At 43.0% G+C, this 27,605-nt stretch overlaps 1 protein-coding gene across 2 annotated transcripts in view; it reads left to right on the top strand.

Annotated features, from left to right (window-relative positions):
• LOC113444500 (uncharacterized) overlaps positions 1–27,605 on the top strand; it is a 58,616-nt gene that overhangs the window by 5,181 nt on the left and 25,830 nt on the right. For both annotated transcript variants that reach the window (XM_026713287.2, XM_026713288.2), the window contains exons 2-5: positions 13,621–13,677; positions 15,953–15,990; positions 26,043–26,183; positions 26,735–26,797. In XM_026713287.2, coding sequence (XP_026569072.1) covers positions 13,621–13,677; positions 15,953–15,990; positions 26,043–26,183; positions 26,735–26,797 — 299 coding nt within the window. The remainder of the gene's footprint in view (positions 1–13,620; positions 13,678–15,952; positions 15,991–26,042; positions 26,184–26,734; positions 26,798–27,605) is intronic.

Raw genomic sequence — 27,605 nt, 5'->3', positions numbered from 1 at the left:
CTGGAGGTCTGGATTTGGAGTTACACACAAAATTAAAGTGGAAAAAAACACTGCAGGCTGATCCAACTTTGATGTAATGTCCTTAAAACAAGTCAAAATGAGGCTCAGTAGTGTGTGTGGCCTCCAGGTGCCTGTATGACCTCCCTACAATGCCTAGGCATGCTCCTGATGAGGTGGCAAATGGTCTCCTGAGGGATCTCCCACACCTGGACTAAAGCATCCCCCAACTCCTGGACAGTCTGTGGTGCAACGTGGCATTGGTGGATGGAGCGAGACATGATGTCCCAGATGTGCTCAATTGGATTCAAGTCTGAGGAATGGGCGGGCCAGTCCATAGCATCAATGCCATCGTCTTGAAGGAACTGCTGACACACTCCAGCCACATGAGGTCCAGCATTGTCTTGCATTAGGAGGAACCCAGGGCCAACTGCACCAGCATATGGTCTCACAAGGGGTCTGAGGATCTCATCTCGGCACCTAATGGCAGTCAGGCTACCTCTGGTGAGCACATGGAGGGCTTTGCGGCCACCTAAAGAAATGCCACCCCACACCATTACTGACCCACTGCCAAACCGGTCATGCTGGAGGATGTTGCAGGCAGCAGAACATTCTCCACGGCGTCTCCAGACCCCATCACGTCTCTCACATGTGCTCAGTGTGAACCTGCTTTCATCTGTGAAGAGAACAGGGCACCAGTGACGAATTTGCCAATCTTGGTATTATCTGGCAAATGCCAAACATCCTGCATGGTGTTGGGCTGCAAGCACAACCCCCACCTGTGAACGTCTGGCCCTCATACCATCCCCGTGGAGTCTGTTTCTGACCGTTTGAGCAGCCACATGCACATTTGTGGCCCGCTGGAGGTCATTTTGCAGGGCTCTGGCAGTGCTCCTCCTGTCCCTCCTTGCACAAAGGTGGAGGTAGCGCTTCTGATGCTGGGTTGTTGCCCTCCTATGGCCTCCTCCACATCTCCTGATGTACTGGCCTGTCTCCTGGTAGCACCTCCATGCTCTGGACACTACGCTGACAGACACAGCAAACCTTCTTGCCACAGCTCTCATTGATGTGCCATCCTGGATGAGCTGCACTACCTGAGCCACTTGTGTGGGTTGTAGACTCCGTCTCATGTTACCACTAGAGTGAACGCACCGCCAGCATTCAAAAGTGACCAAACCATCAGCCAGAAAGCATAGGAACTGAGAAGTGGTCTGTGGTCACCTCCTGCAGAACCATTCCTTTATTGGGGATGTCTTGCTAACTGCCTATGCTTTCCACCTGTTGTCTATTCCATTTGCACAACAGCATGTGAAATTGATTGTCAATCAGTGTTGCTACCTAAGTGGACAGTTTGATTTCACAAAAGTGTGATTGACTTGGAGTTATATTATGTTGTTTAAGTGTTCCCTTTATTTTTTTGAGCAGTGTATATTATGTCCACAGTATTTCAGTGGTCTACCAATTTAGTCACTATGTTGAAGAATGAAATAAGATTGATTTGGCATGATCTGTTTTTAACAAACCCATGTTGACTTCTAACAGATAATCAGAGTTGGAAGGGACCTTGTAGGTCATCTAGTCCAACCCCCCGCTGCCCAAGTGGGAGACCCTACACCAGTTCTGACAAATGGCAGTCCAATCTCTTCTTGAAAATCTCAAGTGATGGCGCTCCCACAACTTCCGAGGGCAAGCTGTTCCATTGGTTGGTTGTTCTCACTGTCAGAAAGTTCCTCCTTATTTCCAGGTTAAATCTCTCCTTGTTCAGTTTCCACGCATTAATCCTTGTCTGGACTACAGGCGCTTTAGAAAATAGCTTGACCCCTTCCTCCCTGTGGCAGCCCCTCAAATATTGGAAGACCGCTATCATGTCTCCCCTGGTCCTTCTCTTTACTAGACTAGCCAAGCCAGTTCCTGCAACCGTTCATTGTATGTTTTAGCCTCCAGTCCCCTAATTATCCTGGTTGCTCTTCTCTGTACTGTTTCTAGAGTCTCAACATCTTTTTTATAATGTGGTGACCAAAACTGGATGCAGTACTCTAGATGTGGTCTTACTAAGGCTTAATAGAGTGGTATTAGTACTTCCCTTGATCTTCATTGTATCCCTCTGTTAATACAATTTAGGATTGCATTAGCTTTTTTGGCTGCTGCTGCACACTGGTGGTTCATATTTAGCTGGTTGTCCACTAAGACTCCAAGATCCCTCTCACAGTTACTGCTATTGAGCCTGGTTTCACCCAGTCTATATGTGTATTTTTGGTTCTTCTTGCCTAAGTGTAGGACTTTACTTTTTTCTACATTGAATTTCATTTTGTTAGATAAGGCCCAGTGGTTCTAGTCTGTCAAGATCCATCTGGATCTTGAGCCTATCTTCTTGGGTGTTAACTATTCCTGGGCTTCTATGATCATACTTTTTAGAGTTTCCCAAGATTCTTGAGTTGTTATCCCCTTTAGGATTTTCATCCATGGAATCTTTCCCAAGTTCTCTCTGAGTTTATTGGAATCAACTCTTTTAAAATCCAAGACTCTGGTGTCATGTTCTCTTGCTTGTGTTTATGTTATGTTGAATTCTAGTATGACATGGTCACTCTCACCCAAGGTTCCTTCAGTTTCAACTCCCTCTATCACTTCTTCTCTGTTTTTAAGAATTAAGTCCAGTATGGCTGTTCCTCTAATTTCACCCTCTACCTTTTGGACAACAAAGTTGTCAGCTTGGTTGGTTAGGAACTTATTTGATTTCTCACTTGGTGCAGAATTAGTTTTCCAATTGATATCAGGATAATTGAAGTCTCCCATTGCTATTGTTGTGTGTTTCCTACATATGTTTGTTAGTTGGCTGGCAAAAAGGACATCTATTTTTTCTGCTTGACTGGGTGGCCTATAATATACACATATGGCAATGTCATTCTTTTTTTCTTTTATATTGACCCATATGCATTCTAGGAGGTTTTCATCTTTGGTTTCATGCATTTCTGTAGCAATATAGTGATCCTTTAGATACAGTGCAACTCCACCTCCTCTTTTATAGAGTCTGGATTTTTTTTTGAATAGTTTGTATCCTTCTACCAGTATGTTCCAGTCATGGGTTTTACCCCACCAAGTTTCTGTTATTCCTACTATATCATATTTACCTTCATGTATTCGTAATTCGAGTTCACTCTGTTTGTTCCCCAGCATTCTACCGTGTTTCTCCAACAATACAGCCTCCGCCAATAGGAAGGCCCAGCATGATTTCTAGGCATGAGGTGAAATTAAGCCCAGCCCCCCAAATTTTGGCCTATTTAAACCATGCGTTTCCCCGCCATTTCTCACATCGTTCGTTAGAACTACACGAGGTGAAGAGAAATGGGGGGGAATGCCGGGGGGGATGGGGAGAAAACTTGCCTTTAGGAGTGCCCTGCAGGTAGCCTAGACTAGAATACCCCGATAGCTGATAGAACCTCCTCGAAGGCAGAGTCCCCAGCCGCTTCAGGGCGTGGCGTGGCTGCCCGTATCCCCTCGCCTTTAGGCAGTCTCTTTTGGGCAATGGAAGCTCCCCAAATGCAGTCATCAGCCACTTCAATTGGCCGGTAGAAGCGGCCTTGGGGTGAGTGCACACACACACTCCCTCGCCGCGAGGCTGCTTCTATTGATAGACGAAAGCTCCCTTGAAGGCAGAGTCCCCAGCTGCTTCAGGGTGAGGTGTGGCTGCCCGTGTCCCTTCACCTTTAGGCAGTCTTTTTTGGGCAATGGAAGCTCCCCAAATGCAGTCACCAGCCACTTCAATTGGCCGGTAGAAGTGGCCTCGCGGCGAGGGGAGTGTGTGTGCATGCTCACCCCAAGGCCACTTCTACCGGCTGATCAATGTGGTTAGTGACTGCACTTGGGGAGCTTCCATCGCCTGAAAGAGACTGCCTAAAGGCGAAGGGACACGGGCAGCCACGCCTCACCCTGAAGCGGCTGGGGACTCTGGGGAGCTTTTGTCTGCTGATAGAAGCAGCCTCGTGGCGAGGGGAGTGTGTGTGCTCGCCCCGAGGCCACTTCTACCGGCCGATCAATGTGGCTGGTGACTGCACTTGGGGAGCTTCCATCGCCCGAAAGAGACTGCCTAAAGGTGAGGGGACATGGGCAGCCATGCCACTCCCCGAAACGGCTGGGGACTCTGCCTTCAAGGAAGCTTTCATATGCCGATAGAAGCAGCCTCGTGGTGAGGGAAGTGTGTGTGTGTGTGCACTTGCCCCGAGGCCGCTTCTACTAGCCGATCAAAGTGGCTGGTGTCTGCACTTGGGGAGTCATCACCCAAAAGAGACTGCCTAATGGTGAGGGGACATGGGCAGCCATGCCTCGTCCCGAAGCAGCTGGGGACTCTGCCTTCGGGGAGCTTTCGTTGGCCAATAGAAGCAGCCTCACGGCGATGTACGTGCGTATGGGCCACTCTAGGTGGTGGAGGAAATTAAGTCACCCCCGAAAAGATGGCCTAGCTGTTTTTTCAGGGGTCAAAAAAAAAATAAGGCCTGGCCTTATTTTGTGAGAAACACGGTAGTTATTACTTTACTCATTTCTAGATGTTGGGAGATCTATTTTTTTATTATCTTTTCCAGTATCTTCCCAGATATTGATGTTAGGCTGATCGGTCTGTAGTTTCCTGGGTCTGTTTTCTTTCCATTTTTGAAGATGGCAACCACATCAGTTCTTTTCCAGTCCTCTGGTAGTTCCCTGGTGCTCCAGGATTTTTGAAAGATATGATTCAGTACTCGAGTATATAAAACCAAGCTGGAAGATGAACTCCCGGTTTGAAGGGCTTCAGCGACAGACAGGAATTCGCGATCATGCGTGGTTTCTGCCTGGGCTTGCCGCTGGAGTGCCCCGAGCCAGCTGGTTTCGGGGCTAAGCCACCCCGTAGAGGTAGTGAAGAAGGGGGAGACTGCCAGCAGGGTTGAGGAGAGCCACATCTCTCCTCCTCAGCTGGTCAAACTCCCTTTCTCGAAGGTGGTAGGAGTGGTGGTCAGGAATGGCCACCTCAAAGAAGTACTCAACCGGAAAAGAACGTGCAGGAGGAAGATAAGAAGTGAAAGTTTTGGCTGACTGGGCTAAGTTGAAAAAGCAATAACTAAGGTACCCTGGAATTTAAATTTTACAAGAAATAACATCTCTCCCAAAGAAGAGTCCGAAGCAGGGAAAGAAAGTGAAAAGGGAAAGGTTTGGCTTTTTTTTTCCTTCTCTCTCCTTCCTTATATTGACAATTAAGAATAAGAAATTGGAAAAATCTGCTTTGGCATCAACAGGCAATTAAGCTGAAAATATAACTAAATGCCAAAGGGACAATAAATATTTCTGGACATTAAAACCTTTTTCTTCTATAAGCAGGAAGGGAGAGAAAAAGAATAAGGGCAGGATCTGGAAGAGGGAGGAGACTGCCTGGACTTTAAAAGAATCTAAAGTAAAATTTCAATAAGACTTCTAAAAGATACATTCTAACTGAAACTTTGCAACTAAATAGTAACCCCAGGAAGAGAAAGTGGGGAAAAAAAGAAAGAGCAAAAAGAAACAGTTTGTGTGTATTTGGATTACTTGGTGACTTTTGGATTTTTGGCTATTATATTTGAATGACTAAAATCAATCGGGTGGTTGTTTAAAATTTTTTACAATGGCATCACTTTTTGATGAATTGAAAATGAACTTAAAAAGTACAAAGAAGAGGCACAAGAAGGGAAAGGTTCCTTTGGCTTCATTTTTCAATTCTTAGAAATTGAGATTTGGATCTATGAGAAACAACAAGAAAAGACTGCAAAACAAGAAGACTGGGGCAAAGAAGAAGCCATCTTTAATGAACAAGTAACTCTATGTGGGGAAGAAAAAGGAAAGTGGGGAAAGAGGATGGAGAATTTAAGATTTAAAAAAACAACCAAAGAAAAGAAAAATAATTCAAAAAATAAGTATAATACTGGAAAACAACAGAAAAGGGGAATACAGAAGAGGTAGAGAGACAAAGGGGTAAAAAGGGGAGGGAGAAGAAGAGAGGGAAGAAGGAAAGGAAAAGAAGTCACAAAAGTCCGGAGCAAGATATAAAGAAACAGGACCTATTTAGAGACAATGGGTAAAAATTTAACTGAAAGGGGGATTTTGTAAAGGTACATGAGATTGTGTTGTTATATTTGAAATAGAAATAACTTTAGAAAATTGGAAACAACATATGATTAGAATGAGGGATATAATGGTTAGTGTAACTTAGTGAAATGTTTGTGAATAAAGTAAATGAAATAAAATAAATGAGAAAATTGAGTTAGGAAGGAATGGGAACACTTTAATTAGTCAATGTTTTATAAAATATAAGTGAAGAGGGGGGGAATTGATTATGGAAAGCTAGTAATTGTTCCAATAGAGGTATGATATTTAATTGAAAAGTAACATGAAAAATCTTAAGACTTTAATGAATTTTAATATTAATGATAGAATTGAATTGGAATGGAATGTTGTTTTAATTATATACGTTTATAATTTTTTCTTTCTTATAAGAATATTGTGTAGTTTAAGAATGTACCAAACAGAATCCCAATGGAAGCTATGTATTATATTGAGTGTTATAACTTTAGGGGAAAGATATAAAGGCGTCATACTCTAATCAGTAACTACAGGAGAAATTTTGTTTAATGAGAAAAGATAATAGATAATTGAAACAGGACAGACAAAAAATATAAATATAATGATTTGAATTGAGATGAAGTAAATATAATAAAATTGAGGAAATTAAAAGAGGGGAGAAGCTATGCAGAAAATGTAAAATAGTAATAAGATATGGAATAGAATATAAAAATGAGCATGAATCTGAAATTGTGTCTGCACGAAGAAATGTAACCCGGGATTATGCTGCTTTCAAAAAAGATGTTTTAATTGTGTTTCTTTTCTTTTTTTGAAAACTCAAATAAAATTTACAAAAAAAAAACCCCAAGCTGGAAGGCAAAATCACAATTCCGCATTACTTATTTCAGCCGTTATTATGCAAGCAAACTCATTGAAAAAGGCAGTTATATTTGGAAGGGTCAGCTCTCCAAAAATGATGGGTATACACCATCAAAGCTAACATAGCATAATACAACTGAAAAAAGCTGTATAAAATTGGGAAACCTGGAGGGAGCAGGTCCAATTGGACATGACTGAATAGATAGTATCACTAATAAAGCATGTGGTGTACTTCATGGATGATAATGGAGTGTTGGAGTCCTTTTCTATAAGAAAGGCAGGGATGGGATCCGACTGGTATAACTAACTGGTTCTATGGATTAGCGTTGCGTGTGTGCAATTTACAACCTGCTGAGCTGCCTGGACAGCTGAGCAGCGCTGCGTGCAAGTAGGCAGCAGTTTGAAAAGCCCTTTTTCCCTGCTTTTTCAACTGCAGCTGTGTCGCGCAAAGCAGCTGCAGTTGAAAAAGCAGGAAATGAATGTCAGGTAAGAGTCTGGGCGCAGGGGCGGGCCACGACAGCAGCAGACATAGAACCGGTTCTCTGTCTGATGCTCTTCGGAGCAACTGGTTCTACAGAGGTGGACAGAACCAATAGAAACCCACCCCTGAAGGGCAAAGATTTTTAAAAGTAGATAAAAAATTAGTAAGCCTGTATAAGTTAATGTCTTTTTTTAAAAAAACAAACAAACAAATTTTATTAATTTTGAAGACAAACAAAACAAAACATCATTAAACATTGAAAACGTAAAACCTCTTTCCATTATAAATCTTTACAAGGCAGGTAAAACATTATTTTATATCGCACACTTCTAATTTACCCCATTTCCATATAGACACATAAATTCCCTTTAACAAATTTCACATTATTTCTCTTTACTCTTATTCAATCACATTTCTTTTCTATATTTATCTACTATTAAATCATCATATTTATATTTCCCTCTGACTTGTTTACAATTATTCTCATCTGACATTCCTCCGAGATTTTATTAATTCTCAATTGAACATACACACACAAAACACAAAAACATAAAACTTCCTTTTAGAAAGTAGCTTGGCCCCAGATTACCTCTTTTTGTATGGACTTCAATTAAATTCATGCTCTTCTTATATACCGTTACCTATCTTGTTTACCATTCTATATCTTCTATATAACTCCTCCCTGCTTTTCCCACTTCTTAATTCTATTTTATATATTTCATCTTGCTTTAAGTCAGTATTTTTATATCTTTTGTCCATTCTTTTCCATTTAAACATTTATCTCATTCTCAATATAAAAAAAAAATAATTTCTCCTGAAATCACTAATCAGAGTATGATGCCTTTCTATCATTCCCCTAAATTGACATTTAAAATAGCACCTAAATCCCAATCTGATTCTGCTTAGTACATTCTACTATTTCAAAAACAAATACTACAATAATAAATCTATAATAACATCAGCACATTAGCCCGTTAAACTCTATAATTAAACTAATATTTTAAACATTTCCTTTAATATTTTATTAAAACTTAAAATCATTCATTATTAAACATTTTAACATTATACTTTAATATTTTAATCTTTTATTGAATCTTATAAAATTCTAATTTTCTATTTTTAAAGAAATACTACAATACTATCATGTGTACTTTGCAGAATCCCCCTTTTTTTTTTAAAAAAATCATACATTACCCTTTGTCCCTAAAAATTTTTTTCTTTTTCCCATCTTGTTTTATACCTTTGTGACTTTTTCCCCCCCTTTCCCTTTCTTTCTTGACCCACCTAGCCTTTTTACCCACTCCTCTCCTAACCTCCACCTTTTTGGCTTCCCCTCTCTGTTGTATTCTTCTTTCCTTTTGCTTTCTAGCATTATATTGATTTTGCATCTTATTTTTCTCTTTCATAGATATTTTTTTAAGTCTTAAATCCTTCCTTTTCCCTCCTCTCTTTCTCCTTTCTTTCTTAATCAAACTTTTTAGTTCATTAAAATGGCTTCTTCTTCCTCCGCTTCTTCCAGCTGTTGTTGAATTTGCTGACAAATAGCAAGCGCCATTTCTAAAAAAAAAAGGACTTCTCCCATAGCGTCCTTGCCTTCTTTCCTTATTTTTACGTATTGTTTTCTTAGTTCATCGAGGGATAGAGCCATTATAAACTTTTTCTTCTTCTTTTTCTTTATCCTCTTCTTGTTATTAAGCCAACCAAAATATTTCCAAACTTAAAACAATTCCCCAAAGTCCCAAAGTCATCAAACAGTCCAAGCAAAGCACAAAATTCTTCCTTTTGCAGTATTTCTTCCTGGGGTAATGTCAGTTAGGAAAAAAAACCCAATCTGTATTTTAAATCCTTTTTGCAATTAGCTTCTAGTCTCTTAATCTTCAAGGCATCTCCTCCAACAAAGTTTTAATATAACTTTTTTTTTCCAAACCTCTCCTTTCCCACTTGTAACAAAGGGCTTTAAATTTTTACCTTCTGTTAAAAAGCAGATTTTCCATGTCCATTTGTTAGTTCCGTAAGGGAGGGAGAGTAACTTTCCCTTTCAGCACTTTCATTCGCTGCTTTAGGAAACCTCCATTGGGAACATTGTAACATCCCAAAAAAATAGTAGTTTTCAAGGTATTGAATATGTACTTAAAGTCCCGGTTCAGCCAAGAAGAACTTTCACTTTGTAACTTCCTCCTTCTTCCTCCTGCACATTCTTAAGCAAGTTGCCGGCTTCTTCGTGGCGGCCATTAAGACCACGGCTCCACCGCCTTGAGAAAAGGGGGTTTTGCCGGCTGGGGAGGGGGTCTGCGATACCCCTCAGCCCCTGTCCGGATCCCCCCTATCTTCGGCTGCCCCAACAGGGCAGCCTTATCCTCCAGATCCGTCGGGATCGGAGGCACCAAGACGGCTAGCACGGCAGGGATCGCACAGAGTCGCGAATCCCTGCCGTCGCCGAAGCCTGGCAAACCGGAAGCCATTAACTTAATGTCTTAAATCAAACTTTTGTCAGCTAATATTTAATACATAATGTATATCTTCAAAACACACATATTAAAATGACATTCTAAATCTCTTGGAAAATAAAGATTTTGGTAAAAAGGAATTGTGGCCTCTAACAAAACGGAAGGGGAGTATGGAATAAGAATATATGTGAAAGTTTACCATAGACTCCAGAAAAAACGAATCAGATGGGAAGAGGATTCATAATAGTAAGCTTTTAGACTGATTGTTGAAAAATAACAATTATCTCAATTTGTGTTAACAAAATTATATAAAAGTTTTTTTTCAATTATTTCTTAAGATCATCAAAGGAGATTTCTTTATCCCTGAAGAAATGAATGATGTTTCCCTAAATGTAGATGCAATCAGGGATGGGCTTCCAATTTTTTAGCAAAGGGCTCTCTGCCCTAATGACTGCCTGGGTTGGGTTGGCTGGCTCGGTGTGGCCAACTCAACACCACTCCCACCCAGTCACATGACCCCCCCAACCACGCCTACCCAGAGTTTTGTTGCTCCTGGTGTTTTCTGTGGGAAATGGGTCTCTCTCTCTCTCTCTCTTTCTCTCTCCCACTCCCTCTCATTTCTTTTTTTCTCTTTCCATCCCCTCCCACTCTTCTTTCTTTTTCTTCCTTTCTTTCCCACTTCTCTCTCATTTATTTCCCTCTCTTATTCTCTCCCTCCAGCTCTCTCATTTCTCTCCCTCTCCCCCTTCTCTCTCTCATTTGTTTCTCTTTTTCTTCTCTCTCATTCTCTTCCTCCATCATTTTCCCATTTCTCTTTCTTTTTCTCCCCTTTTCTCTCTCTCATTTCTCTCTCTTATTCTCTTTTTTCTTTCTTTCTCTTCCTTCTCTCTTTATTTCCCTCTGTTTTCCCTCTCTCTCATTCTCTCCCTCCTGGTCTCTCTCATTTCTGTGTCCCTCTCCCAGGGGTGGGATTCAAATTTCATAACAACTGGTTCTGTGGGCGTGGCTTAATCTGTGGGTGTGTCTTGCTGGCTGGGCGTGGCTTGGTTGTTGTTTGACTGGGTAGGCATGACCAATTAACTCATTTGTGTGGGTGTTGTCTGCATGGGCCAGGAGGAAAGAAAGATCCAACTTCTGTGCATGTGTGTGTGTGAGAGAGAGGAGGGGGAGGGGGAGGAAGGCTAGCTTTTTAAAAAGCCCCGAGGAGGGAAAAGATAAAGTTGTGCCAAAGAAATCCCAGGGTGGGGTCAAGGAAGGAAAAGGTATCCCTGCTCTGAAAAGGGAGAACCCTCCCAAGAAAACAAAGGAGTCAAAACCTTATTTACTGATACTTTTTTAAAAATTAATTTAACAGACGTTAAAAAGCAATTTTAGTTTCACTTTCCCAGGTTCAAGTCTCTTTGCTTAACATATCTGATATGTTAACATATTTATATCGCTCTATTTTTTTAAGCACTAGGAATTCTCTATTTAACTAGATTTAAGAAAAGCACTTACATTAAGTTAGTGGCAATTTTCTATATCTCACAGGCAATGAATTAATGTGGAACTACTTTATAACCATCACATAAATTTTTGGTCTTTTTTTTTTATTCCACCTGTCTTCTGACACATCCTCATTTTTAGATTCCAAAGTGGTTTTCCTTTTCAGAAGTTCTCCTGTGAATCTCACCCTCAAATACTTTGTGGACTTCATCTACTCAGATACAGATGAGCCTTTAATACAAGGGTCTTCAAATTTGGAAAGTTTAAGACTTGTGGACTTCAACTCCCAGAATTCCTGAGCTAACATGACTGGAGGAGAAATTCTGGGAGTTGAGTCCACAAGTCTTAAAGCTGTCAAGTTTGAAGACCACTGCTTTAATAGTACAAAAACTACCCAAACCATTTTAGGCTATCTAAGGGCTACCTTTAGGCTGCAGGGTGACAGATGGCAGAGTGTGCAGGGGGGCAGACACCGTGCCTCTGAGGAAAAGAGGAGGTGAAGCCTTGGCTGTCACCTGGGAGGGGACCACGGACACACATGCCCCTGTCGTCCTCGCAGCTGCTACTTTTGTTCTCGGCTTTTTCCATGGGGTGCTCTTAAACTCAATCTTGAAAAGCTTGCAAGTCCCCCTCCCATTGGGAAATGGGCTATGGTCGGCAGCAGAGAAGCAACCTGGTTGAATCCTGTTTCTCTATGCTGCCAGAGCCCGTTTCCGAATGGGAGGGGGACTTGCAAGCTTTTGCTGTGCTGGGAAAGACTCTCTCGCTCTCCCAGCCAGAGCAGCATGGGAGAGAAGCAGCCACTGACCTGGCCAGAGCTGACATGAGCCTCTCCATGTGTTCCCCGGTGGAAGGCAAGTGGGGGGAAGGCAACTGGCGGCGGCAAAAGGCAAGTGGGGAAGGGGCAAAAGGCAAGTGAGGGGGCAGGGAAAGGCGACCGGCAGTGGCAGATAGGTGACTTGCAGAGCCTCAGTCACCTAGGGAGATCAGATCAGGCAGCACTGCAACAGAAGGCAGATAGCAATGGCTGGGCTGGTGGGCGGCCAGGCTGCAGACAGTGATGTACATGTGTGTGATGTCACGCATGCACGATAAGGTCTGACTGGACAGGGAGAAGAGAAGCGGGCAGAGAGGGGCGGGGCCAGCCAGAGGCGTGATTTACCGGTTCTCTGAACTACGGAGAAGTGTAACAACCGGTTCTACCGAACTGGTCCGAACCGGTCCGAGCCAGTAGAATCCCACCCCTGCTCTCTCCCCCTTCTCTCTCTTTCACTTGTTTCTCTCTTTCGTCTCTCACCTGAGCTGACATGAACGGGACCAAGGCTGGGCATTGGATTTGCGACCGGCTGCTTTTTATGATTCCACGCTCAGCGCCAGCCACGTTCCCCTTCATGTCGGCTCAGGAAGGAGGAGCAGCTGCTGCTGCTGCTGCCGCTGCCACTGAATACAATGAGGGAAGAGCGCAGCTGACTATTCATGTGAGCCCGCAGTGGCGGCATCGGGAGGAGGAGTCGCCATTGCCGCCACCATGATTCCAGCCCAGGAGGGTATCCTGCTTGTGTGTGTGTGTTCGTGCACACAAAAGAGAGAGAGATGAGAGAGAGAAAAGGGGAGAATTCCCTTTTCTCTCTCTAATCTCTCTCCTCATCCCTTGTGTGGCGGGAGGTAAGGGCTGCCTTGAGTGCAAATGTGGCACGAAGGCAAGTACAGGGCTGCTCCTGCACTAAGGCTATGGTGACCAATGCAGGGCGATGCGGGGTGGCTAGCCAGGAGTGGGATTTGGGGGCTCGCCGAGCCCCGCAAAGTCTTAGCTAGGGGATTGCCTGAGCCCCTAGCAGCCCACCAATAATTATTTCCTCTAAAAGGATTTCCAGCAAATTCCCCTTTACTCTCCAAACTCCCTCTCAGCTTGTATGTCATTATCATCATTTTTGGATATATGGAGATACCATATCTTAACAGAGAGGGAATAATTATTTTATATAGAATAAGACATTAGATTAAATATTTAGGAATTTATTTGACAAAAATGAATATATAAGGATTTATTTAAAAATATAGAGAGAGCTGAAAAAATGTAATTTCTAAAATATTCCAAATTATTTTTAATTCTGAATTAAATTAGATTTAGATATAATTGAAATTACAGTCATATGCTGTGGTAATTATGTTGGAGGGACAGCAGTGTTTATTTGATTTTAAAAAACAACAGCTAATGCATTTGTGGTGGCAATACTTCTATAAACCAGAGTCTGTTTCTCTCTTTATTTCTAGTGGTCCCCCAGACTATCTGGCTTTCCTCTAAAGCTCTGCGTGCACTTGGCCAATACAGTAAGTATCCAGCCTTTCTTCCTCGTTCTTCTTTATTTCTTCTTTTACTACTTTGGATGCTGAGGGAGATGCCAAGTTCTAGTGGCCTCAACCATTGTTACTTGATGCTGTGTTTTTGTGTGTCTTTGATGTCTCTCCATCTTTTTCTCGGTTTTCCTTGTGTTCTTTGGCCTTCTCTTTTTGTACGGAATATGTCTTTTATAGCATAGAATCCCAAGACCAATATGGTTAAAGTTGTACTCTTCAAACTATATCTATATATATTTTATATCTATAGCATATTTCTTGATTTTCAGTGAGGATTATCAAAGGTAAGGCTAGGCCACTTGGTAGTTTCCAGGTGGTTTGGACATAAATTTCCAATTTGTCTACTTGATCCAAAAAGTAAAGTAATACCAGTTAGCAAAAAGGCAGCAAGAACAACTTAACCTTATTTTCCAATCAGATTGTAGTGTATAATCAGTAAATTATATGCAAAATATCTGTTTCAAAAACTTGCTGATTGGTTGAGCTGAGAGAAACAAATAGCTGCGGAATAAGCAGATTTTAGACTAAACTTTTCAAGAATGGATCAATGTATCTGCGAAATAACCTCAGGTAATCTCTTGTCCCTCTCTATTAGTAACATTAAAAATGAGGGCATTATTTGATGCAATTCTCTGTGACAGGCTATGGCATTCTCTGATTAATTATGATGTTTCATGAGAATACAACAGCACAGGTTAGATGAACAAATGGCAGATTATTGACGATAACCTTCCAACCTCAAAAAGAGTTAAGCAGAATGAAGAGTCGAGTTGTGTATCCTGATCTCCCTATTATTTAATGTTTATCATAATGACATTGTGTAGGTCTGTCAAACCAACATCTTTCACCTCTGGCCGCATCCCCCTTTGCAACCTAGATGAGTCTGTAACCAAGTCATTGCACAGTAATGATACTGTGTCAAATCATGTCATTTGATAACTAGTGAACAATTTTCTTTCATCTGTGGCACAGTTGTTAGAGTGCAGTACTGCAGGCTACTTCTGCTGATCACCAGCTGCCAGCAGTTTGGCAGTTCAGGTCTCACTGGCTCAAGGTTGAGTCAGCCTTCCATCCTTCCGAGGTGGGTAAAAAGAGGACCCAGATTGTTGTGGGCAATATGCTGACTCTGTAAACTGCTTAGAGAAGGGTGGAAAGCAGTATATAAGTCTAACTGCTATCTTTTGAAAAGTTATTTGTTAGATCATAAAAGTTGAGTTATGACAACAGTCTCTCTAACCAAAAAGGTTACTTGATAAGTTTACTTTTATCTAAACATTTAAAGATTTATAACTGAGTTTTAAGGAAAAGGAAGCTTCTGTTTCATTTTTGCCCTCATACTCTTTTGGGATCTTTGGTACACAACAAAGAAGTCTTTGTTATCCATTCTGTTTAATCAAATACTTACCAAGTTCAATTGAGAAACATGAGGGGAGAGAAAAAGATGGATTGTGACCCATGGGTACATGGAATGTCTTCCAACCAAGTCCTTGTCTGGCCCTCTCTTTTTATAACATTTCAGTACTTTCTACTGTACTGTACAGTACCTCAGCTGTATCCTCATTTATTGTTGTTGGGCTAGGTAGTTTGATGGGATGTGATGGGATGTTCAGTTACTGGCCAACTTCCTGCCTATTCTGGAATCTGTGATTTTTATAGCCAAACCTGCATTTTTTGGATACCTTTTGTTGTTTTATTCATTTCGTTTTGCATGGATTATTGCTTCTGTGTCACACTATGAGTTCAAATGGAGTCCATGCATTTTTGTAACTTCCTCTGTTCAACACGTTAGACTCCAGTTAGGAATAATGCCAGATTTCTCTCCACTGGCTGAGGAAGAAACAGGCATGATTTAAAGTCTATGAAAGAATTCCCTGAGATGTAAAATAAACGTTTATTTTATTTATTGATCAAATTTATGTGGCTGCCTCATGGAAAATGTCTCTGGGCAGCATACAGCAATTACTGCACCTGTTTCCTGTGTGGTATAAAAAATTTGAAGCCACTTTCTTTTGAGAATGGGGGAAATGATTTTTGCTATAACTGATTCACTATACCAGATCAATATTGCATATTCTGGCTTTGGAGAGAGCAGTATGGGTGTCCCTTAAATTCAGTCTAGAGAAAGATGCTTACATGTACGTGTTTTGTATTTAGCTCTTTTTATGCTCAATTATATTCAGTCTGTTGAAATAAAACTCAATATAGAACAAAGAAATAAAAAAAATTTTTTGTTTTTTTTTCATTGTAGGCTTTTGGACAACTTTTTTTGGTGCCATTTTTAATGCGGTAAGTACAATTTTACTAACTGAATTACATAATAGAGACAAAGTGCAAGCAGAGTAAAATGGAGAACATGAAAATCAAACTCAAATTGAATGAGTCATGCACTGTATGGGAGACAGAGAGCTTTTTCACTGTAGCACTAGATTTTCTAGGCTAACAATCTGTACTCTTAAATAATATATGTGGGAACATTTCTATTTTACATACATACCAAGCACTACAGTTTCTACAATAGTTTCTTGATGTGGTTCTGTATTGTGTTTGGAGTGTAAAGTTTGATTGAATATTAAAAAGTTCAAAATTAGCACAACATTCAATAGCTGAACATACTGTTCATTCACTGATAACCAGAAATTTTCCATTGATTTGAAACTTCTGAACACACGGAACATGCTTAAGATACTGCAGATAGTCTTTGATCTATGACCGTTCGGTCAGTGACTGTTCCAAGTTATAATGGTGTTGCATAAATGGTGGTTATCACTGTGTGCTATATTAGCATACTCCAAAACCTGACACCTGATTGGTCCGCACGGACCGCAACCGGATTGGTTGACTCAGCGGCTGTGATTGGAGCACTGGGAGATTCAAAGCGCTGCCATTGGCCGCCGAGCCGGGAGCAATCCCTATATGAAGGGTTGCCGCGGCTCCAGTTTTCTTGTACTGAGCTGAACAAAAAGAGCTGAAAGTTACCATGGTCTCACGTCTTTCTGGGAACCGATCCACCCCAATCTAACACTGGCGACGAAGGTGGGATCGCGAGACAAGAGACCAACCGAGCATGTGGCGAAGTGGCACAGCACGACAGATAGCATGGCTGGCAGTACCTCGCCACCCCCACCCTTCAACCCCGCTGCTGAGGATTGGGAATCTTACACCAATAGATTCCAAATGTTCCTCGAATGCAGCAACCTCAAGGATACCAATGGCCAGAAGAACACACTGCGGGCCCTGTGGGCCCGCAGTGTTCAAGATGGCCAAAGCCCTGGCCAAACCGGCCGACGTCAAGGAGATGGACTGGGCCGATCTCGAGCCCAAACTACGAAATCACTATGCCCCCGCCGTGCCCATCCTCATCTGGCGGCACGACTTCTACCGGCGGGACCAGTGCGAGGGCAAGGGGCTCAGTGACTTTGTGGCGGCGCTGAGGGATCTCGGAGGCCTGTGTGTCTTCACTGACCTGGATGAGGCCCTGCGAGACCGCGTCGTCCTAGGGCTCAGGGACCCCGTCCTACAAAGCTGGCTCATGGCAAAAGGCGACATTTCCCTCGCCGATGCCCTTGCTGAGGCCGCTGCCGCCGAGGCCACCTGCAAATCGGTGGCCTGGATGCAGCAAATGAGCACAGCAGACCGACTGGCGGCCATCCAGACGACCCCGACACCAGAGAAGCACACTGAGACCGGCCAGCGGGAAACCATCACCACACACCACGGCGACATTGACTCCTTCTCGGAAACGGAGGACAAGGAGGAGGAGATCCACCGGCTCCAGACAGCACGGGATCGTCGGGAACCGAGGGGACGTAAGTTGCGGTTCCAATGTGCCGGCTGCGGAATTCCGTTTTCTCGAGGCCATTTGCCGGCATTGCGAAAAGTGGGGGCACATCACCAAAGTGTGCCAGAACAAAAGGAACAACAGCCCACGATGACGAGATAGCAGCTCCCGACAGTGAGACGGCACCCCCACCAAGCCCAGAGACTGCCACACAGAAAGCCGCTGGAGCCAAGAGGGCCGGAGCAAGCGACTCAGCGAGGCGAGGCAGAGGGAGGAGACCCACCAGACAGTCGTCATCAGTCATTCCTCCACCATCGATGCCAGAAAGGTGCACGTAACGGTGGGCATCGAGGACCAGCCATGCGAGATGGAGGTGGATTCCGGGTCCTACCTCTCCATGGTTTCCTGGCACACAATCAAGTGCCTGGCACCCACCATCCGCCACCGTGAGTTGGAAGACCCGAAACTAACCCTCAAGGACTACCAGGGAAACCACATCCCTGTAGTCGGAATAGGACACTTTAACATTTCATTCAAGGGGCGTACAGAGGTGTTGCCCCTAACAATCGTCAACCGAGACCGCCCAAGCCTCCTGGGACTGCAGTGGTTCGCACCCCTGGGCATCGAAGTGACCGGCATACACCACATTGATGAGGCAGACTGGGAAGCAGCTCTCGTGAGGGATTTCCAGGAAGTCTTCCACGACAGTTTAGGCAAGTACCGGGGGTCCCCAATTGCATTTAATCTAGACCCAAGCATCGCCCCAATCCTCCTTAAGGCGCGACGAGTGCCATTTGCACTCAAACCCAAGATAGATGAGCAACTAGACAAGCTCATCGCACAAGGGGTGCTGGAGCCAATCGATCACGCCCGGTGGGAGACCCCTATAGTCACCCCCATCAAACCAGATGGGTCCGTGAGAATCTGCGGGGAGTATAAGGCCACCCTCAACCATGCTCTCCAACAGAGCGCATACCCCATCCCAGTAGTACAGCACCTTCTGCACTCACTGCGGGGAGGCCGGGTCTTCGTGAAACTCAACCTGGCACAAGCCTACCAACAACTGCCGGTCGATGCCACAACTGCCGAAGCCCAGACGATTGTGACCCACATTGTAACCGACTCCAATTTGGAGTCAGCGTGGTGCCAGGGGTCTTCCAGAGCCTAATGGAGAGGCTTCTTCAAGGCATAAAGGGGGTGGTGCCCTACTTTGATGATGTACTAGTGGCCACGACAAACGAGAAACAATTGGAAGCCCGGCTAAGGGAGGTACTGAAGAAATCCAGAGACTTGGGACTTAAGAAAGAGAAATGCCAACTGAGGGCAGAAAGGGTCGAATTTCTGGGGTACCTCCTAGACAAACACAGGATCCACCCTACAGAAAAAAAAACTTAGAGCTATCAAGGAAGTCCCAAGATGAAGAAACAAAACCGAACTGCAAGCTTTCCTGGGGCTCATTAACTTTTATAATGTTTTCCTGCCCCAGAAGGCAACCGTGGCGGAACCGTTGCACAGGCTGTTGGATAAAACAGCCATCTGGACCTGGGGGAAGCGGGAGGAAAACGCTTTCGCTAACACGAAAAACCTACTAACATCCGATGCGGTCCTCATCCAGTATAGCGAGACCCTGCCATTGACAGTGACATGCAATGCCTCGCCCTTCTGAGTCGGAGCCATCCTCAGCCACACGCTGCCGGACAGTAAGGAAGCACCCATCGCTTTCTTTTCAAGGACACTGTCCAAGCCGGAAAGGAATTACAGTCAGCTGGACAAGGAAGCCCTAGCAGTCGTCGCTGGCATCAAAAGATTCCATGAGTACCTTTACAGTAGGACTTTTACCATCTTCACCGACCACAAGCCGGTGCTAGGGATCCTGGCAGGGAATAAAGCTACACCGAACATCCTATCGCCGAGGATGACAAGGTGGTCCAAATTCCTTGCCGCCTACAATTACCAGCTGACACACCGACCTGGCAAGGACATCTCACACGCGGACGCGTTGAGCCGTTCCCCACTACCAGACCTGGAAGACGACCTGGCATCCACAACGACAACCCTGAAAATAGAAACCCACTTCTGACTGCGCCAGACATTGCCAGAAAAACCAATAAAAACAAGCGGCTGGCGTGGGTCTTGAGCTGGGTGGGAAAAGGATGGCCTGAAGGGGACAGAGACGAACAATTCAAACCCTTCAGAAACCAACAAACTGAACTCTTTACCCAAAAGGGCTGCATACTTTGGGGGGACAGAGTTGTTATTCCAGAGGCTTTGCAGGAAAGGGTGTTGGGAATGTTGCATGAGGGGCACCCAGGGTTGGTTAAGATGAAAAGCCTGGCCAGGAGTTACGCCTGGTGGCCAGGAATGGACAAACAAATTGAAAACTGGGTAGTCACATGCAAAAGGTGCCAGGAGACTAGACCAATCCCCCCCCACTGCCCGGATCTGAGAGTGGGAAACTCCAAGAGGCCCCTGGTCTAGAATCCACATAGACTTCACGGGGCCAACCAAGGGACATATGTACCTCATCACTGTCGATGCTTACTCCAACTGGTTGGAGGTAAGCACCATGGAATCAACGCCAACAGAAGCCGTCATCAAGAAACTAAGCAAACTCTGCCACGCATGGCCTGCCAGATGTGCTAGTGTCGGATAACGGGCCACAGTTTACCGCACTAGCATTTGAACAATTCCTGGCAGGTCAGGGCATACGCCATGCACTAACCGCACCCGCACATCCAGCGGCGAACGCATGGTTCAATACATAAAAAATACAGTTCAAAAAATCGAAACCGGCAACATACAAGACAAAATCAATAAAATGTTTTTTATCCAGCACATCACACCCAGCTCAACCACAAACAAAAGCCCAGCAGAATTATTGATGGGCAGAAAACTAAGATCCACATTAGACAGAATGCACCCCACATACAACCTGGAAAAAACCCCGGACTCCTCCAGAAAATACAGGACATTTAACATTGGAGATACCTTCTATGCTAAAAACTTTACAGGGGACCCAATCTGGGTACCGGCAACAATCACCCAAATAAGGGGCCCCCAGTCTTACCGACTGCAAACCACCGACGGAAGAAGCTGGAAGCGGCACATTGACCAGCTAAGGTCAAGAATAGCCGCTAACAGCAACCAAACACCCAACCAAGAAATCAGAAGGGGGGGGGAAACATCAAACAACAAAGAAAGAGGCGAAGGGAACGCTAAAACCCAAACAGAACACCCCTCACCCAGAATAAACCAACCCCAAGTAAACCAGCCTTACTCACCGGTAGACGCTGGACCAACCGACCAGGAACTTTGGGAGACTTCACCTGGAAGGAGCAGCCTAGCCAGTTCAACCAGCCCGGAGAGACCAGGTGGGAACAACAGAAGCGGCAGCTTGACCAGCCCAAGTAGACCGGGAGAGAGCTACCAAAGAAGGCCCGGCTCACCCTTCCAGGCAGTTCCATCCCAGGGAACCGGAGCGACAAGGAGTCCGTCCGAACCGGTCGAGGACCTTGCTGGAACTGAACCGCACAGGTCAACTAGGCAGGTATGAAGCCCCGCCTACCTATGAGACTACATCACTACGCACCGCCAGATGAAACCAAGAGGGGAGTGGTGTGCTATATTAGCATACTTCAAAACCTGACACTTGATTGTTCCGCACGGACCGCAACCAGATTGGTTGACTTGGCGGCTGCGATTGGAGCGCTGGGAATCTACCGCGATTGGCCGAGCCGATCGCTGGAGATTCAAAGCGCTGCCATTGGCAGCCGAGCCGGGAGCAATCCCTATATGAAGGGTTGCCGCAGCTCCAGTTTTCTTGTACTGAGCTGAACAAAAATAAAGAGCTGAAAGTTACCATGGTCTCGCGTCTCTCTGGGAACCGATCCACCCCAATCTAACACACTGGATCTTGGAGTCCGGCTGCTCCACTGTCTCCATTGTGACCACAGTCTGGGTGTTTGACAATCTGTTTGCACTTACAATTGGTTGCCAAGCATCCTGCAATCACATGATCACTATTTGCTCAGAAAGTCAATGGGGGAAGCTGGCAGGGAAGATCACAAGTCACTGAGATAAATCTCCCCCATCCGTTCACCCTCCAGCAGCCCTCTGCACTTATGCAAGTCACTCATTCACCTTTCCCCATCTGTGCTGCACCTCTGAGCACACTGCCAACTCTTGTGGCACCTCTTGCACAGCTCACTGCAACCTTTCTGACCTGTGACATGCCTGTTGCACAACTCCATTGCTTAGCAACATAAATTCCAGTCCCAATTGCTACTAAAGGGACAGCAAGTGACTACTTATCAAGGATAACCTGTATTTAAGCTCGCATATGGTTTGGACATGAAAGCTAGATTTAATGCTGCTATTATGTCCCCTTTTCTCCTGTCGAAGAAATGGAAAGCTTCCTATTGCAGTTACATGTTTGTCAGGGGCTGCTATTTAAACCAAACCATGATTAGAATCTTCTTACCTTTTACATATGAAGGAAAAAGGAAGAAAAGAAGAAAGAGAGCCCCAGGATTGCTTCCTTCTCATTACTGATTACTAATCCATAGTTTTGAAACTGATTTGTAGGTAGCATGGATGCTGAAGGCAAATGGTCAGCTTGATCTTTCAGTCTGCCTGATCAAAGGACACTCTTAAATTATAATACTTGCATTACAGATAATGCAAGAAGAATACTAGAGTTACGACCATTAATTCAGTGAATGGCACTATATGAAGGGACTTAAAACTAGTCTTTTCTGGCATCAGACAAGGTGAGAAGGCTGGCATCTTTTCTTTGGTTGTTTTTTTAAGTCTTAAATTCTCCATTCTCTTTCCCCCTTTCCTTTTTCTTCCCCACATAAAATTGCTTGCTCATTAAAGATGGCTTCTTCTTTGTCCCAGTCTTCTTGTTTTGCAGTGATTTCTTGTTGTTTCTCATAGTTCCAAATCTCCATTTCTAAGAATTGAAAAACGAAGCCAAAAGAACCCTTCCATTCTTATGCATCTTCTTTGTACTTTTTAAGTTCCATTTTCAATTCATCCAGAAATGGTGCCATTGTATAAATTTTTAAACAACCACCTGATTGATTTTAGTCATTCAAATATAATAACCAAGAATCCAAAGATCACCAAATAATCCAAATACATGCAAGCTGTTTCTTTTTTGCTCTTTTTTTTCACTTTCTCTTCCTGGGGTTACTATTTAGTTGCAAAGTTTCAGTTAAAATGTATCTTTTAGAAGTCTTGTTGAAGTTTTACTGTAGATTCTTTTTAATTCCAGGCAGTCTCCTCCCTCTTCCAGATCCTGCCCTTATTCTTTTTCTCTCCCTTCCTGCTTATGAAAAAGAAAATTTTTAATGTCCAGAAATCTTTATTATCCCTTTGGCATTTTGTTTTATTTTCAGCTTAATTGCCTATTGATGTCAAAGCGGATTATTCCGATTTCTTATTTAAGTCTCTTAGTTGTCAGTATAGGGAAGGAGAAAGAAGAAAAAAAAAAGCCAAACCTTTCCCTTTTCACTTTCCTTCGCTGCTTCCGACTCTTTTTTGGGAGCGATGTTATTTTTTGTAAGTTTAAATTCCAGGATACCTTAGTTATTGCTTTTACAATTTAACTCGGTCAGCCAAAACTTTCACTTCTTATCTTCCTCCTGCACATTCTTTTCTGGTCGAGTTCTCCTTTGTGGTGGCCATTTCTGACCACCGCTGCAACCGCCTTCGGGAAAGGGAGTAATGGCCAGCTGAGGAGGAGAGATGTGGCTCTCCTCAACCCTGCTGGCGGTCTCCCCCCTCTTCACCACCTCTACGGGGTGGCTTAGCCCCAAAACCAGCCGGCTAGGGGCGCTCCAGCGGCGAGCCCAGACAGAAACCGCGCATGATCGCAGATTTCTGTCCGTCGCCGAAGCCCTTCAAACCGGAAGTCCTCTGGCATCTTGAAAGGCAAAGTCAACAGGGAAGCAAGTCACTTAAGAAAATCTCACCACTACCTTTCTTCATTCATATGCACCACATTTTATTCTCCCTTTGTTCACTTAAACTCACCAGAACACCTTTCCCCCAGTCTCATTACAATCACACACAGACAAGTGGCACCCTCCTTCCTCAGCCTCCTTCCTCACTATGCTTACACATTCACATGCATGCAATGCCCTCTTTCTCCATCCTCCTGTGTTCACGCCCTACACTGTACACCCTTAGGAAAGGAAAAGGAAGCCTTGCCCTTTCAGGAAAAAGGCAAAGTTCTATCCTTTTGTGGATTCAAATTTCCCAGCTGGGAGATTTTACTGCAAAATCATTTGGTCAGCTGCTTTGGAAGCCAGAAGCAGTTTATTAATAGGAAGGCAAATAAGAATAAATTCTACAGCGTTCCTGAGATTAACTTAACAAGTGAGTAGGAAAACCCCTTTTTTATACACTTCAGGTTCTTTGATTTGTAAGTGTGGATCTTTGAAGTCTTTGATTTGTGTTCGTGTGATGAGTTCCTGTCTCAAGATTGGGATCTCTTCCTGGGATCTTGGTAAGAGTCCAATCTCTGTTTTTCCCTGATTCTTTGTAGCTGTCAGTTTGCACCTGGTTGCAATATCCTGGGTTTCCAGTTATTCCATTTGCTTTTCACAAGTTTTGTTATAGCTTGCTGTCTATTTGATTTCTGTGGGAAAGGATCTTAGCTAATGTGTGTCCCATGCAAAGTTGGGGGCTAATGGAGCTGACCCTGCTTGTGTTTTCACCTATCCATTCTTTTAGGGGAATTTTCCTTCCCCTTCTAATGTTTTAAGATTTCTTTTCCTAGGAGAGGGGTGAATCGTAACTTCCAACAACCCCACGTCCAGTTTCCCTGGCCTCCCCAAGTTTTATGCTGTGTTCCTATACCACAAATATGCATGAGGCCTACACCGAGCCTCCTGGGGCCTCCCTCCTTCCACGCCACACCCCTGTGCTCCTTACCTGGCCCTCTCTCTGCTTCCTGCTTAATAACTCATATATCTTGGGGTTGTGAAGACAACCAGGACCATCTGAATTATCACTAAGTAATGCAGTCATGTAATAATTGCAATTAATGAGCACATTGTTAGCAATGGCAATCCCATTCTCAACTGCCAATGAAGCTCAAGGACTACCTGTATATGTTCTGGCTGACTTTTTTTCCTGCATTTCTTGACAGAGGAAAACATAGAAGCTATGTATGTAAATTGATCTTCTGGCTTTCACAGCTGGTATCTGTTGAACAGTTTTGAGTTTCAGGGTTTAGTGACTGCTCTAGACCAGTTGTTCTTAACCTGGGTGATATTGCCCCCCAGGGGGCAATTTCGTTTTTCAGGAGGGTGATGGAATGAAAAGGGGCAACGTGGGGGCGAAGGAATGGAAGGGGGGGTGATATGGGGGCGATGGAGCGAGAAGTTTGGGGAACACTTTTGAGACTTTTTTTGTACAGTGAACCACTGTATATCTGTTGTACAAAAACATCAGATCGCTCGCTATTAGTGGATTGAACTGTGTTTTAAAATGTTCCTTCAGCTAGCTTCAGTACAGAACACCGTACATATGTGAATATCCATTGCTCATCTTCATGCGTGTTGCACAGCAGCCTCTATCACTCTACCCATTAAATTTGTCGCTCTGATTTTTGTTGCTTTCCTTCTGTAAAAATTTTCTTTGTGTCTTTTTAACCTTTTTTACAGTGTGCATAAATATATATTTTCCTCGAATCTTAATTTAGTTTCAGAGTTTTCGTCTTGAAATTCTTAGTTCCTGCATTGCGATTTGTTCTTATGCCCTTTTTATATTTCTTTTTGCATCTTACAATTCACTTGTAATTAAATCATTAAATGTTACTGTTTTTTTCAGGCATTTCATTTTCTTGCAATTGAATTTTGTTTTTAGTGGTCATTGCATTTAAGTGTCTTGAATAAATCAGATAATAATGAAATACATGTATCACAAAGTTTGGGAGTAAAGTGATGGGTGGCATCAGAATTTTTCACACAGTTGAGATATGGGAAAAAGACTGGAAATAAATTATTTGCCTCGATATGTCCTGATCACAATTTTAAAGAAAACAAAAAACGTGTTTGCATAAATTGAAGAATTATTTCCCTGTGTTGTGATTGAGAGGTTATGTTGGGGGTGGGGGGGCAATGATAACTTCTTCAATGGCTCAAGGGGGTGATTCTTTCAAAAAGATTAAGAACCCCTGCTCTAGACAACAGATTTCCTGACATTTTACTGGCAACTGTGGCTGGCTCCTTCAGATTCAATGTGGGCTCCCTGAGTGTACTGTCTGCATAGCAGACCACTTTCTTCTGAGACCACAGTTGCTAGCACAATATTAGGAAATGTAGACCATGGTATGTATATCTGATCAGTTCCAATAATGCAACTTTTTTTGACAACATTTAGGATACATTTAGAATAATGTCATTAATGGAAAACTTTGAGGGAAATAGTACAGAAAAATGAAATTTTTTTTAAAAAGTTATCATTCGAAAACAATTTTAAATTAGTGCTTGACTGAATTAAAAAAAAACTTTCTCAAATTAATACAATATTAATGCACTTTTTGCAGGATGAACAATTTTACTGCTCTACGCTACCTTGATATTCCTGAAGATCCTACTTTTTTGCCATTGGTGGTTTCAGAAAAAAAAGAGCACAAGTCAGAATCAAAAAATGTCTCAGCAATTCTCCAGAGTTTGATGGAATCAAGGCATGTGTGTAATTTAAGGGGTAGGAAATATATAGTTGCAAATACTTGAAAGTAATAGCTCTGTAAACTTTCGTTGTAAGAATGCAATGTATCCACAAATTATAGCAAGTATTGAGCATTCATAAAGGGAGATACATAGTTTTCTGTTTCTGTTGTGTTATTGTTTTAAAATTAAATGAAACTCTGGAATTCCTGTTTGGAGTCTTAAATATTGAACAAATCGTATATTTTGAATTCAGAATTGGAACTGAAAACATTTTTCCATTGTTCTTCCTAGTGATTTTCATTTTTTTTTTTGGTTAGGAAAAATGAAATTGAGCAGTATGGGCTACTGCCTCCTTTCACAGCAGCTCTCAGCAGTAGGATGTGGCAGTTGAGAAAGAAAGAAATGGAGCCATATCCAGTCAAATTGGATGAGTAATAATGAAAGACCACCAGTTTCAGACAGTTTCTGCTAAAAAGATTAGAAGAGGGCCTCTAATGCTTTTCGGTTAACATCTTACTCTTTTCAGATTATCCATGAATCATTATTGTTCCTTTTTATGTCACAGTTCATGTTCTGCAAGTTCTGCTTTCAGATTTAAAAGGATTCAGGATTACTTGAAATGCTATAGGTAAGGAATTCAGCATTTTTTTTTTAAGTATGTTTGTTCTTGGGGTTTTTTTTAGTTCTCTTGATTGACAAAACAGTAGCTTAAGGGCCAACTTTGTTCTTATTTTTCACTCCATTCCAGAACAAATGGAGAAATATAAGCATTGTTTGTATTTTCCATAAAGATATCTTTAGCATGAGCAGGCGTTAGTTTCTGTTGTGGAATTAACTCTGTTTTTCTTTACCTATGTTCATGCACATAATTGAATAATCATTCCCAGTTTCCCCATGCTTCATATGTTTCAGGCAAACTATGGTTCTTGATTTTAAATTTACTTTGGAGTACCATTCCAGGGGTGAGGAATGACTTCATGATTCATACAAGGGCCAATTATTATAATGCGTAATCACGTCAGATGGAACTAGAAGATCATGTTTTTCCTCAGTCTGATTCAAGAACATATATCTGATCAAATTTAATTTAATTGTCACATATCTCAGCCACTCAATTCCCAAACAACTGAGCAGCTAACCACATAGTTCACTCATTTTAAGAATCATAAGTAAACAGTGGTTTGCGGCCAGAATACCTGGGCCATAATGTGAATTGTTTGGCTTTACTTAGCATATTGCATGAATGAAAACATAGCTGTTTTGTTTGGTTTGAATAATTACATGGAGTAACCTGGTTCATCACAGCACAAATGATATAGTAGTATAGGGCTCAGCCTTGATTCACTAAGCATTCCCTTTAAAGAACTTGGGATTGTGCATTTGAAATCTTACTGTTCAGGACTACCAGTGACCTCAGGCTCAGCATGAATCTGACA

The sequence above is a fragment of the Pseudonaja textilis genome, chromosome 2 (genome assembly GCF_049901715.1).
Source record: "Pseudonaja textilis isolate UNSWEBS1 chromosome 2, rPseTex1.2, whole genome shotgun sequence".
NCBI classification, from domain to species: Eukaryota; Metazoa; Chordata; class Lepidosauria; order Squamata; family Elapidae; genus Pseudonaja; species Pseudonaja textilis.
Note: the sequence above shows the minus strand (reverse complement) of the source record. Positions and strands in the feature narration are given on the sequence as shown.